We start from the raw sequence: 14785 nt of genomic DNA, 5'->3' as shown, positions 1-14785 counted from the left end.
CTTAATTTGTTTGGCTTAAAGCAAAAATAAAGACTAGAATTACAGACATACGCATGCATCAGTGTCTCTGCTGTCTTTAGTGAGAAAAGACCAGTGTCTGGAGGCTGATTTGTGAAGGAAAACAAAATCAATCCACACCCTGGTGTGTTTAAAGCGCTGATCTGAAGTGAATGAATAAACGCTCTCGTGCCTCGGTGGACGACCATCTCATCACACACACACACACAAGCGCGCTCGGTACTCCCGCATGGACGACATCATGGCATTTAATTAGCGCCATGCAGAGCTCTGGGATTTGCCGTTTTCATGCACAAGAGGGTCATTTACATACTGAAAAACACGAAGACAGACGTTCAGGGATTTGCGAGTAAAAAGCGAGGGACCTGAAGTTTAAGGGACTTTGATCACTCTACTTAAGCTGAATGATAAAAAGACACGAGATCAGAGAGATCGGGGATTTGCGCTATTTTTTTATGCTGATAAGCATATTAAGGAAGAAAATTAAAAAAAGAAGATGTTTTTACCTGCATGATAGAGCAGACATCAGGATTCAAAATGCTTTAAAAATCGGTTGTTAAATCAGTTTGTAAGTGTGTGTGACGGTGCGACTGCTTACATCTGTACTTCTCCTCCAGGTGACCTTTACACAGCGAGAGCAGGCCGATCTTCATGGACAGGACTCGGATCTTCCCACTGCGACCCCTATAACACAACAGACAGGATGTCAGGAAAACAATACACCAGGAGGTGCCATTAGTTCTGGGTGGGATGTCAGCTCTAGTGACAGAGCATCAGAGAAACACAAAGTGGTCAGAAGGTGAGGAATTTTCTAGAACAGCAACTCTGACTGAAGAAAAATCGTAGCAAATTGCAGGTTTATGCTAGTAAGTTATTGTTTCTATAGTAACAGAAAACTCCGCCCTTTACCGCATACCCGAGCTCACGTCCACGATTCGCTCACGTTGCTGTAACAGAAATTACTCCATCCATTCCAGCCAATCGGCAAGCTTAACTTAAAATTCTATCACGTCGTCGAAACTGCAACTTTTCTCAGAAGCTAATTCAATCGCTCCTGACAGGAAATTCACTTTCTATTCCATCTAATAGTGAGATATTCATCTTTGAAAGCTTTTTTACTTTCGCGCTACGGATGTCCAGCGAGTCCAGATTTCAGCAGCTGCTGCAGCAGGAACCGGGAAGAATTTTATTCACTGAGTGCCAACCGAATATCAGACTTCACTCACTGATTACCATCATTCACTCCGCTTCCGTCCTAAAGCCCCGCGTTAAATCCTGCCCACTATCAAGGTTTGATTCAGTCGGACGCTTTTATCCACTTACAAGCAACGCAGCACGTAATAAGTAGCTCCTGCTTCGGCTTGGGATCCTATAGCGTTTATCTTCACGGTGTATATGACTGCAATTATACTCGTGAACATATTTAAGGAGGAAGTTTAAGGCAGCTGAAGCTTTTACAAACTCAACAGGTGGGAAAAAATTGCATGATAAATTAAAAAAACTTTAGATAAAAGTCTGGAAGAAGAAAAGCCAAGACTTTCTCAGTTCGATTGATTGTATGGTCCATTGATATGGAAGAGAATGTGTGTGTTTTTTAAGGAATAAAGCACTTAGAGGGTTGGCTGTTTAAGGAAAACAATCAACAACGAGGTCCTAATGAAAATCACAGCCACAATTCAGGCTGCAATGTTATTATTTTTTTCTTTACATGACATCCTGCAGTGGGTTCTTTATCTAAAATCTAAACAACGATATGGTGAGTCTTTTTTATTTGGTTAGAGCTACCTGTAAAGCTGTGGAATGTCCAGGACACTTCCTGTTATCGTTTATATTATAGCTGCTATAAACATCCTGCTTTGAGGTTAATATGACAAAAAATTACTGCAGCTTGCACAAAAAAAGTTGTAGATGTCCTGAATAATGTCTCTGGTTGGTAAAACTTCACATCATGGCTCTCCTCCATGTTTCTCATTTGGTCAGTAAAAAAGCTCTTGACTCCAAGATAGAGCTTTTGAGACGTGAAAGTTGAGGAAAACATTTCAAAGCAAGTATAGATGAAGCTGAAGATCAGAATAATGTGGGAGGAGCCAAAACAGAATATATATATATATATTCTGTTTTGGCTCCTCCCTATATATATATCAGGACCAGCAAGGCCTTCTCTGCTGGCCTAAACAGCAGTGATCTGAATCACTGACTTGCATGTTAATATATTTAATATATTTTTCCATGAATGTGTATTAAATTATTCCCAATAGTCTATTCTCTACATTTCATAGCTTTTCTCTTGGTTGCGCTGCTTCCAGTAGTGTTTATTTATGATGAGTGTTTATCCAATCATATTTCAGCCAGTGGCTGACATCATATGTTGCCAGGGTGAAAGAAATCTGCCTTAAGGTCTTCAGAATCAATAGTGCAGTCGCCTGTAGCTTAAAATAAGTGACAATGAAATTGTTACATTAACCAATCAGATTTCGAGTTGGCGTCACTGGGGCCATCTAGCAGGCATATGATTACGTCAGCAATTTCCCGTCCTTTGATTGGATAATTGGGGTAGTCAGAGGCAGCGAACCGCACAAACTAAATAAAATATATATATTTTAACTCACAATGGCTGACAGAGCAGAAGAAATCGATTTGGTTGCAGACATCCTTACAAATGCATTTTCAAGGCTGACTGTAATAAAATTGACTATTCCTTGTGAGGTGTGAAATACTGTAGCCTAATTTCTTTTTTACTTTGATATTTAACGGTTGATTAGTATCTATTGCCATGGCGTCATAATGATGGTACTGTATAGAGGCGGATTAATTCAGGAAGGACACCAGTGAAGGCCTAGGTGTGAAAAGCACGGCCCGCCACTGATATATATATCAGTGTGTATGTGTGAGATTGTGTGTATGTTTGTGGAAGCATACGTGTCGTAGACGTTGAGAAGCCAGTTGAGACACATATCGACGCAGAGCGGCACGTTCACCAGGTCCTTGTGCTCCTGCTCCAGATCACCGTAAACGGACGTGAGACAGTTAATGACCTCGGGGACGGAAAGCTGTGCAGAGTTGGCGTTCAGTTTGTGCTGCTGGAACATGGCCTGAGCAACGGACAGGTCCAACAGGTCCACTGAGGGAGACAAGGGACAGGAACAGGAAGATCGGAGTTAGCAATCAGGGGAACGAAGACAACGCCTGCAGCGGCCTGGACATCCTGTTTACTCGATTAATTAGGATGATTAGCAAAGTCTCAGCTTTTCGATACACACACACACATACACACACACAAAAAGGAAGCTAACAAAAAGCAGAAAGGGAATGATGACAAGAAGCAGTGAGCTAGCAATAACACACTGACGGCTGCTCTACCATTTCACACTCAAGTGTACACACACACACACACACACACACACGAATGCTCTTTGCGATGGTAATTGGGCTGAGTTAATTGAGCTGAGAGAGCAAACAGAGTCGGTCATGCAGCTCTAATCAAATACAGCAAAATACATACACACACACACACACACACAGCAGCCCTTAACCCTGACTGAAAGTGTCAACACTTACATGTTGATGCAGGTGTTCAGAATCATCAACATTCTGAATATTAATGATCTCAAAATTCGATGTTAAAAATATCTTTTTGTTTTCATAATGAGGAATTATCTAAAACATCAAATAATTTACATTAAGAGAATTCTGGAAAAAACAAAACTTGTGTCTGCTGCCACATAAAAACTGATTAAGGGGGCACAAACTTTTGCATCCTGACCTTGTTACGTCACCACCTATTTTGTTTTCCTTAAAGAAAAGACTTTTAAAAATGGGATGAGAAGAAAATTTATTACACACACACACACACACACACAAACACAAACACACAGACACACTCACAGCAGAGTGCTTTCTGTAGTCGTCGTATCTTCATGGCAGTTCTGTAGGCGGAGAATCGCACATGATTGAGATCAGCTGCAAACAGACAGAGAGAAAGATCATTCGTGTGTAACCACTTCTATTACCTTCTGACACACTGACACACACACACACACACACACACCCCATCATTCTTCATGCTGTGTGTGTTGTGCGTCAGTGGCCTGAATCGAGCGCCCATCTATCCTCAGGATGGGCATTAGCACAGCAGTCATTAGCATTCGTGCTAATTAGCGCTATGTTTCTAATGTGAGGTGTTGAGCTCGGACATCACCGAGTGTGTGTGGGCAGGTGTTCACTGGCTGGTAATTGGCTGTCAGCTGTCCTATGGGTGGACATGTTTATTGAGCTGAGTCACAATGTGTGTGTGTGTGTGTGTGTGTGAGAGAGAGAGAGAGAGAGAGAGTGAGTGTGAGAGAGTGTATGTGGGGGAGGGAGAGAGAGAGAGAGAGAGAGGGGATTATATTTCTGTGTGTGATAGAGAGTAAAAACTGGGAAAAAAACTAAGAAGCCTCACCGAGGGAATGGTAGAGCTCGGTCATTTTAGGATGATCCCAACATGTCGTCTGTGTCTGATGGCTGTGAGACAGAGAGAGAGAGAGAGAGAGAGATAGAGAGAGAGAGAGAGACAGAGCAATGGAACAGAAAAGAGCAAGACAGAGGAAGATAGAGAAAGACACAAAGAGATGAGAGAAAGAGGAAAACAGGGGGAGAGAGAGAGAGAGAGCAAGAGAGAGAGAGAGAGAGATAAAAACGTTAGTACATATCTTGCCTGTTACTTCATGTCATCACTGTTCTGTTACATTATTTTTAAGTTATTAAAAATGTATTAAAAGTAATAAAGCTACGATTGTTATATTTTTATTAGCGTTTTAATAAATAATAACTGTTTATTTAAGGGTTACAATCAAACAGATTCAAGCACTAAACACTCGGCTGTCACATGTAAAAGTGGCCTCACATTAATGTCTGGATTTGTGGTAATAAATGTCTTCGGGGTCTCCATAGACACTCACACACACACACACACAGCTGCTCAAGAGGAAACAATACAAGATGGAGACAGAAAGAATAACAGAGACAAGATTGAGAGAATTAAAACCTGCTGAGACGCATCAAACCCTAATCACGTTGAGAGAAAGACCGTCAGGAGGTGACGCTCTGATAAGGACGAGTCTCTCTCTTTCTCTCTCTCTCTCTCTCTCTCTCTCTCTGCCATCACGGCTTGATCAACTGACAGGAAATGGGGACACAATGAATAATTCTGCTCCATGTGTGACAGGTTTTGTGATTTCGACCTCCTATGAAGAAAGGAAGAAGTGAAGGAGATGAAAGACACTGAGAGAAAAGATAGCAGCTCTCGCTCAAGTTTCGACACTGCCATCAGAATAAATGTCAAGCCCATTTTAGCATAAAAAAAACGTGTCAATCACTGGATCCTCCGATGTAAATAAGAGCAACTTGGTACACTGTAAGGTTAGCTACCTTGAGCTAACCTGACAGGGTTTCAGAATTCCAGGTTGTTTTCGTTGACGTTTATAGTCTTCAATGCTAATGGCAACACTGCTAACCTGACAGGATTTTTAAGTGATATTCAAACATTTTCATCATCTCCACCGCTAAAGCAAGTCGGTTATCTAAATTCAGCTAACCTGACAGGATTTCTGACAGGATCTTTAAGTCATATTCATAGATATCAATAATATTAATGGTTAATGCTAATCAATCAGCTAAAATCAACTAAAATGACAGGATTTCTAACAGAATTTCAAGTTGTTATCATTGATGTTCACAGCTTTTACAGCTAATGTTAGCTAACATGAGCTAACCTGACAGGATTTCTGACAGGATTTTAAGTTATATTCATAGGTATAAATAATATTAATGATAACGCTAGTCAATTAGCTAAAATCAGCTAATCTGACAGTATTTTTAAGTGAACTTCTTGAATGCTCTTTATCTCCACTGATAAAGCTAGTCAGCTAGCTAATATGAGCTAATCTGACATGATTTCTAACAGGATTTCAGGTTGCTTCCATTGATGTTCACAGCCTTCACTGCTAATGCTAGTCAGCTAGCTAATATGAGCTACTCTGACAGGATTTCTGACAGGATTTCTAAGTCATATTCATCGATATAAATAATATGAATGATAACACTAGTCAATTAGCTAATCTGACAGGATTTTAAGTGATATTCACAAATGCATAAGTGCTGTAAGAATGTTTATGTGCTGTTTTTTTAAATTAATGGTTATCACCAGCAAAACTCTATCTCTGAATAAATGTTCAAGTGTTTATAAATCTTCATGGCTAATACTAGCCATTGAGCTAAAATTAGTTAATCTGATAGAATTTCTGAAAGAATTTTAAGTCATTTCCACTGATGCTCCCACTTGAATGGTCAATGGTATCACTAGCCAACTAGATAACATTAGTTATTAATTAGCTTTGAAGTCATATTATTAAATGTTTAGTCTGTGCTGCTAATGTAAGTCAGTCAGCTAACCTGATTAGCTTTTTGAGACAATGTTAAAGTTATATTCATAAACGTTTATAATCTTAACTGCCAACACTAGCCAGCTAATCCTTTCCGAATGGATTTTAAGTCATTTTCACTGATGTTCCAACTTATCAGTGCTAACACTAGCGAGTTAGATAATCTGACAGGATTTTTTTTGTGAAGATTTTAAGTTATCTTCACTGATGTTCAGACTCATCACTCACAATAACACTCAGCTAGCTAAACATCAGCTAATCTGACAGGACTGCTGAGAGGATTATTCAGCCATATTCATAAATGATAAGAGTTCAAACGCCTTTCCGATAATTGCATGCACGCCACACAAATATGCCACAAGCAGCCAGGATTGTGATCTGCAAGACGGAATTGTACAGAAGCCGAATTCTAGTATTTGTTTTCCAATTCGCGGCTCAAACGTGTACTAGCCTGAGGTCATTAGCTGTAGGCTGAACTCCTGCTGCTCCTGATGTTCTGGGTTTTCAAACTCAAAAACACAGCTCACTGTTTCCTGTCTGGCTTACAGATGCCACAGTATAGTCTGGAGATTAGAAACGACGCCTGTAGGGGGTGGTGTGTTTGAGATCCATAGCTGATCTCGTTCTTTGATCTACGCTATAATTGCGTATGCTACAGTACAGTATGTCCTGTTTAGCTCGCCCTTTCCGTTCACACTCTAGATACACATCAGAGTGTGACTGCTAACTGTATAGCTAATGCTTGTAGTTGGCTATACATCACAAAAGGATCAAACTTGTCAGGCTAGGCCAAGTTAGCTAGGCTTGTTTTTGTTTGTTCCAGTATTATCCATGTTGTATTTCTTTTAAGAACCAAAAATCTGTGAGTTACTCCATGTTTGGCTACTACTTCCATCTGTGAATACACACACACTCTCACACACACACACACATACACACTCACACACACTCTCACACTCACACACACTCTCACACTCACACACACACACACACTCACACACACACTTGTGGAAAGAAAAACAAATGAAAAATGCATTTCTCTGAGTTAGCAAAAAAGGCTAAGAATCCCAGAGCATAGCTACAATTCAAGCAGATGCTACAGGGTCAAAGGTCAGCTTGGAGTAACCACAAGAGCTCTATATGGAAGCAGATTTTCTTTTTCTTCTTTCTCACACCCACAAACATTCTGCCTCGACAAAAGAACAATGGCATAAATGAGTGCGGCGAGTTTATTAGGTCTAAAAACTTGTAACAACTAGCGGGAATCGTTTTTAATGACTCTCTAGCTTGTTCTCTCGGCTGCTGCTGTTTTAGACTCTTCATATTTGTTTATCTCCGGGCAGAAATCCGTAATGATAAGAGCTCTCCATCTCTGCATGATCCTCGGAAAACGCTGGAAAACTCTGCAAGACCTCCTTTTTGATTAAACTCAACAAATTATTCCTTTAGGCTACGTTCGCATTATAAGTTTGAAGTAGGCCAACTTCACTTCGACACAGATCTGAGCCTGAGAATTTCCCAGTCCAACATTAGCCAGCCGTCAGCTTTCAGGTTTCTTAGTCATAAATGTCTAGGATAACCACTGCTAGCATAAATCAGCTAATCTGACAGGATTTCCGAAAGGATTTAAGGAAGAGTTCCTTTTCACCAGGGTTCATAAGCATCGTTAGCAGTTTGTAGCTTGCTAATATCAGCCAATATGCCATCAGCTAATCTGCCAGGATTTTTAAGAGCACTTTTAGGTTCCTACTGATAAATGTTTGTAATCTTTACTGCTAATGCTGGCTAGCTAACAGCTATTCAGCGGACAAGCTGGATTTTAAGTCATTTTCATTTGTACTTATACAAATCACTGCTAACCAAAATCAGCTAATCAGACAGGGTTTCTGAGAGGATTTTTAAAAAATATTTATACTTATCAGTGCTAACATTATCCTGTTAGCTTAAAATAGCTAATATAACAATAGTTAAGAGGAGTTTTAAGTGATTTTCATTAATATTCATACTTATCAATGCTAACCCTAGCCTCTTCGCTAAAATCAGCTAATCTGACTCATACATAAGAGGATTTATGGGAGGAAACTCACGTCATATTCATCAAATGTTAAATGTCAAACCTGAGCAACGAGGCTTTTAATAAGATTTCAGCCTTAGAGCTTTTAGCCTTGCATTTGGATCAGTAAGTGCTCGAGTAGATATGCATTAGTGTGTGTGTGTGTATGTGTGGTGTGTGTGTGTGTTGTGTGCGTGTGTGTGTGTGTGCTAGTGTCAGTCTCAGGCTTGGCCTGACAGTCTGAGCCTTGTAGAATGTCACCAGGTCAAAGAGTCATCGCCTTTCTTGGCTCCTTTCTGAACTTCCTGTATCGTCATCCAGTCGAAACTGCGCTCTGAGCTTACGGCAGGGAAATTAACCTGTCAGTCAGAAGCTCGTTGCCATCAGCTTCATGCTGTGAGACCCCTGTTAGCCTCTGACATTACACAGGTTTCCCTGCATCCCAGTCACCAGGAGCTCTGAGAGATTTAATTAGGAAGCAGAGGAGCAAGGTCTTCCGGATAAGGGAAGGTTCACCAGTGTCGAACTGAAGACCAAGACAAAAGTTGACTGGAAGTTTAGAGTTAGCTGAGGCACATATTTTAAACTTGTTCCTTTGTCTAAATTTGTGTTTTTATACTTTAAATGAGGTAAAAATTTTTGCTAAATATCTCTAACAAGAAAATGAGGTGTAAGGTAAAATGGTGTGGTGTGGTGGTGTGATTCTACTTCGTGAAACATCACCAGAAAATGTAATGAAGTGCATCAGTGGTGACTCAAGTGGTGAAGGCTCTGGGCTTGTTAATCAGGAGGTTAGGATTCAAACCCCAGCACTGTCAAGTTGCCACTGTTGGGCCCCTGAGTAAGGCCCTTAACCATCACTGCCCTAGGGGGTGCTGTATCATGGCTGACCCTGTGCTCTGACCCCAACCTTTAACTTTGGGATTTGTGAAGAAAGAATATGCGACAAAAATAAAAGGCGTCTTCTTCATAATCTTTCTTTGGAAAGATTTTTCCACCATATTTCAGTAAAACGAGTACAAAACAAACAAGTAAAGAAGAAGAGCAGGACAATATTTTATCTGTGGATAGAAACAAAGCCACAAGCTGGTGTTTCAGTGTAGCAGCTAGAGCATCAAGGGAAAATTTATATTGTCTCATATCATGTTATGGCTTATTGATTTGAGCAGTTGAGAGCTATGTGTGTGTGTGTGTAAGGAACAATTCAGGAATTGTCTGAAAGGTGTACAGTGTGGCGCTTGCATTTATTGATGCCCAAGGAAATGACCATATGGTTGCTGTCAGCCAGGTCTGCAGAGAGACGTCGATTTGGCAGCTATGTAACTCATCACTCACTCACTCACTCTCTCTCTCTCTCTCTCTCTCTCTCACACACACACACAGCTGGTGTTGACTTCTTCTTTCCTGCTCGCTTTTATCTCTTCTCCCTTCATGTGCCAAGCGAGTGGGCAAAAATCCCGCACACACAGTGCAGGTGTCCAGAGAGACACATCTCCCTGCTGACTCCCTCTCCCTCTCTCTCTCTCTCTCCCCCTTTCTGTCCATCTCTGTTCTCATTCTACCTTGTCCCTTGTTCTTATAGCGGTCTTAAATCTCTTACTCGGTGATCGTCACATCCGTGGCTCTGTAGAGCGTGAAAGTCGGGCGCTGACGCAGGAAAAAGTGCAGGAAGTTAGTAAAAGTGATTGAACAGACACTGGTGCTAACGATATTCTGAATCTCTCCTTGCAGATTTACGTCAGTGGATCTCTCTCTCCCTCTCTTGCTACATTAGAGCTGTCATCACACTTCATAATCTTTTGATATTTTCACTTGTTATCCTTGTAGGAAGGGTGAGAATAATTTGGAACTGACACTGGAATATTTTATATAAAAGTATTTACAATTCAACTAGGAAACACATCTCATGTTTTGCTTTTTATGGGTTTTTTTTATTTAAATACGTTTTCAGACGTTTTTCACAACAGTAACTGTAACTAAAGCGGGATTAAAAAGTCAACCCTAAATGTCATACACAAATAGATAAAAACTGTAACTGGAAAATTATTTCTCTTAACTTCAGGGTGTTAACAGAATCGCTGTTTTGTGTCGAGTCGCACCATACTGGCGTGTCGTTGACTATTTTCCTATAACAGCAAACCCCCCAGTGTTTGATTCCTTCACTTCGTACATTACAGTCTCATTTACATTGAAATTAAGTCACACACTGAATAACTCCTCAGGTCAGATTTTCATGTTTTAGCTGAATTACTAAATTATTAAGATAAATAAACTAAACTAGCAACTAAAGTTCCTCTTTCATACAGCATGAGAGTCAGGCAGGGACTGCGTATTCACGGCACGTTCTGGAGATCTGATCTCTGCATCTCCTGACTGCAAGACGGACTGGAAACAGACTCCAGCTGGAGGACTTTGTTCCTGTTCATAAACTCAGCTAATAGAGCCGGGCATCGGAGTTATGAACTGGCACACGTCTCCCTCTCTCTATCTATCTGCGTGTGTGTGTGTGTGTGCGTGTGTGTACGTGTACATCTCTGACACTTACTTGATGTAGTAGGGCACTTTATTCTGGGATACTGCTCTCTGCCAGGGCATCTGGACCGAAGCTGTGGAAACACACACACACACACACGGGATTCATTAAAACAACTTTCACATTGGTGTTGATTAATATAACCTCAAAAGACCATTAGCGATGAACGACTCTCGGCCCATTAATCCGTTCGTTAACAAGTTTTGTTACTTTTATTCCGACGCACAAACAGGACGAGAGATTCGGAGCTTCAGCTAATGATATTTAGATTTATAGCTACGGCTGACCTGGTTTACATGCTGACACTGATACCAGAAACACCCCTGGGAATCAGCAGTATACCTCAAGGTTGGATGGTGACTTTTAATTGCTGCTCGGCTTGACCGACGGGTTTGAGTTACGGAAACGCCAACTGGAGGTGTTATTTCTCAATCTGTCCATCCTTCCATCTGTCCCTCCAATAAAAAAAAAACTTTTCTACCATTTATCCTACACATGCTCTGAGGGAACCTGGAGCCTATCCTATGAGACAAGGTGGGGGACACGCTGGACAGCAAAAGCTAGGTCTTAACATTCAGTATCAAATTATTTAAGGGTTCAGTAACAAAACCCTGAGGTCATGATGGTTTCTGGCTTCACTTTTGGACACCTGACCATCACACTCATATACACAAAAGCTCCACTCTACTCTACTCTACTCTACTTTACTCTAATATACTTTACTTTACTCTAATCTACTCTACTGTACTCTATTCTACTCTACTGTAATATATTCTACTTTAATCTAATCTACTCTACTCTGCTTTACTCTACTCTGGATGTGGTAGCTAAGTTGTAAAGCTACAGCATACAGAGACATTCTAGACAACTGCATGCTTCCAAATCTGTGGCAACTTTTGTTCGAATGCTGGAGCTGGATAGATCTCCATCCAGTTGGCACTCCAGCAGCAGTGCAGAAGATGAAACTTAACCTGGGTTTAATTTTAAAATGCAAATCCAAACATCTGTGCTTTCTTCTAAGAGTCTTATGCAGCTCTTCTGGGATTTAAACACTGCATGAGTGACTCGGAGAAGCTTCCACTGCCTCTTTATCTCATCCTGTAGCCTCGGTTTGAGCTTCAGAGCTGCAATTAAGGCGAACGGAGAAAGACGCTGCAGCCGATAAGAATGCCGAGTCAAGAGCTCGTAAGCGACGCTGAGTTAACCAACACCTGCGCAAAGTGTTTACGCAGCAGCAGTAACGTGGTGGTGTGTAGAATTTCTCTCTCACACACCCTTCACAAGAAGATGTCTCTGATGAACGTCAGGAAGAATTCCCTGTGTTTTTCTTATTTCTGATCTAACAGCAGCAGTATGTGAGTAGCATAGCTAACACTGAGACCATTTAGGAAATGAGATCATTCAGAGACGATCGGGCGGACGGATGCAGAGGAGACATGAAGAGGGTGGATTAATTAACCTCTGAATTATTCATTGTCAAAGCCTCTCTAATGGAGTTTGTGTGTGCTGGGAAAGAGAGAGAGAGAGAGAGAGAGATTTGTTGAGAGAGAGAGAGAGAGAGAAACAGAGAGAAAGAGATTTGTTGAGAGAGAGAGAGAGAGAGAGCAAGGAAAAACGAGAGCAATCAGATGAGTGTGAGTGACATAAAAATCTGTGATAAAATCTTCCTCAAAATGAATAAATTAGAGGAGAAACAGGCCTCACAGATATGACGTGAATGCATTTACACTTACTTTAATGACCAATAACCAATTTTCCCTTTCTGTTTCTTATTCATTCTCACATTTATTCATTTTTATTCGTTCAGATGTGTTTGTACACGATTTCACCCGTTTCATTCGTTCGAGTCACCTCAATTTGTTTTCACTGAACAGGTCGCAATATTACATCCAGGACGTCTCACACACTCCGGCTCTGATTTACTAAAGGTTTCTGTTCGGGTGCGTAACATGACAACGTCTGTAATATAGGGGTTAAGTACAATTCAGGATGTTTCTCCCGAAAAGGAGTCGAAGCAAATAGACAGATTTCTCAAACACAGTGTGATAGAGAGTAGCTTAAAATATCACATGTGCAAATGAATATGACTGAAGGGCAGATGAAAGATGCCATTATTTAAACCACGTTTCTTAAAATTATGCAATAAATATATGTATCTCTGACCTACTAGGTTTTATTTTAGGTTAATTCTGGATTTTATTATTATTTTTTGTTTTTGACTCAAACACCTAATTTGCATACTGTTCATTTCTAGCCCTGTGATTGGCTGGTCAAGGTCTAATCACAAACTAGTAAACGGATGGCTGGAGACTCACCAGCATTAACTACTTATTTCAGGGAAACGTTTAGTGTGTGTGTGTGTGTGTGTGTGTGTGTGTAAGACCTACTGGAGAGGAAGTGTTGTGATGAAGGTCCAAAGTCTCTGTGAGCTTCCTGTAGGAGCTTCAGTCTCTCCTCAATGGCTGCCTAGAGAGAGAGAGAGAGAGAGAGAGAGAGAGGGACAGAGAGAGAGAGAACATTCACAAGGTCACTACAGACTCAAAATTAATGAAGCTTGTTTGTGTGTGTGTGTGTGTGTGTGTGTGTTCATTTTTCAGTCCAACCCTTTTCAGTCCATTCCATTCTGACTTTATTTGAAAAGATGAAGACCTAAAGATCATTTAATAATCAATAAGAACAAATGTCCAAGAGATACACACACACAGCTCTAATGTGTATCTGCACTGCTGTCACATGTACACTAACATCTCCTAATAACCAACTAAATTCCCATCTCATTACACACGTGTGTATATCATTCATCACATTCTGCACGTACTTTACATTAACAATGGAGCATGCACACACACACACACGCACACACACACACACGCACACACACACACACACGCACACACACACACACACACACAGCCGGTTATGAGCCAGACACTGACCTTCAGACGGGTAATGATGAAGGATAGGTGGAAAGAGAGACAGAGAGAAAGAGAGAGATAATGTGTGTGTGTGTGTGTGTGTGAGAAAGAGAGAGAGAGAGAGAGAGAGATATGATTTATGTTCAAACAGTGATATATGAATGGAGAAATGGATGAAGGGCACATAAGTGATGACAAAACAAGAAATGGGGAAAATAAGGACGATGAAAAAGAAGGTCAAAAAGCACTCAAGAGGAGAGCAGTGTTTGTGTGTGTGTGTTTGTGTGTGTGTGTGTGGGCATTGAATGACGATTCATTAGAAGTTTAATATAAACTTCAGAGTTTAAGAATTGATCTTATTTTTCATCCAGAGTTTCCAGTCACTAAAACTTGCTCTATTTCATATTTCTTAAGGTTGGTCTCATTTTTCTGACTGAACACAGAACACTCAACACACACTTGAGTAGTCCTATACACACACACTGCAAAGGGAATCACATATTGTATGTGTGCATATACAGTATATATATATATATATATATATATATATATATATATATATATATATATATATATATATATATATATATATATATATATATATATATGCATGTATATACAGCCATAACATTATGACCTAATATTGTGTTAGTCCCCCTTTTGCTGCCAAAACAGCCCATCAAGACATGGACTCCAGTAGATCCCTGAAGGTGTGCTGGGGTCAGGGAATACCGTTTCCATGAAAGGGTGTGCATGGTCTGCAACACTGCTTAGGTAGGTGGTATGTGCCAAAGTAACATCCACATGGATGGCAGGACCCAAGGTTTCCCAGCAGAACATTGCC

At 40.6% G+C, this 14785-nt stretch overlaps 1 protein-coding gene across 10 annotated transcripts in view; it reads right to left on the bottom strand.

The window, feature by feature from the left end:
• utrn (utrophin) overlaps positions 1 to 14785 on the bottom strand; it is a 179931-nt gene that overhangs the window by 35435 nt on the left and 129711 nt on the right. For all 10 annotated transcript variants that reach the window (XM_058410390.1, XM_058410397.1, XM_058410395.1 and 7 more), the window contains 6 exons: positions 13414 to 13492; positions 11039 to 11099; positions 4460 to 4521; positions 3904 to 3978; positions 2938 to 3139; positions 617 to 702 (listed from right to left, as the gene is read on the bottom strand). In XM_058410390.1, the coding sequence (XP_058266373.1) occupies positions 617 to 702; positions 2938 to 3139; positions 3904 to 3978; positions 4460 to 4521; positions 11039 to 11099; positions 13414 to 13492 (565 nt within the window). The remainder of the gene's footprint in view (positions 1 to 616; positions 703 to 2937; positions 3140 to 3903; positions 3979 to 4459; positions 4522 to 11038; positions 11100 to 13413; positions 13493 to 14785) is intronic.

Source organism: Hemibagrus wyckioides, linkage group LG15 (assembly GCF_019097595.1).
Source record: "Hemibagrus wyckioides isolate EC202008001 linkage group LG15, SWU_Hwy_1.0, whole genome shotgun sequence".
NCBI classification, from domain to species: domain Eukaryota; kingdom Metazoa; phylum Chordata; class Actinopteri; order Siluriformes; family Bagridae; genus Hemibagrus; species Hemibagrus wyckioides.
The sequence above is the reverse complement of the archived record's forward strand: the minus strand, read 5'-3'. Positions and strand labels throughout refer to the sequence as shown.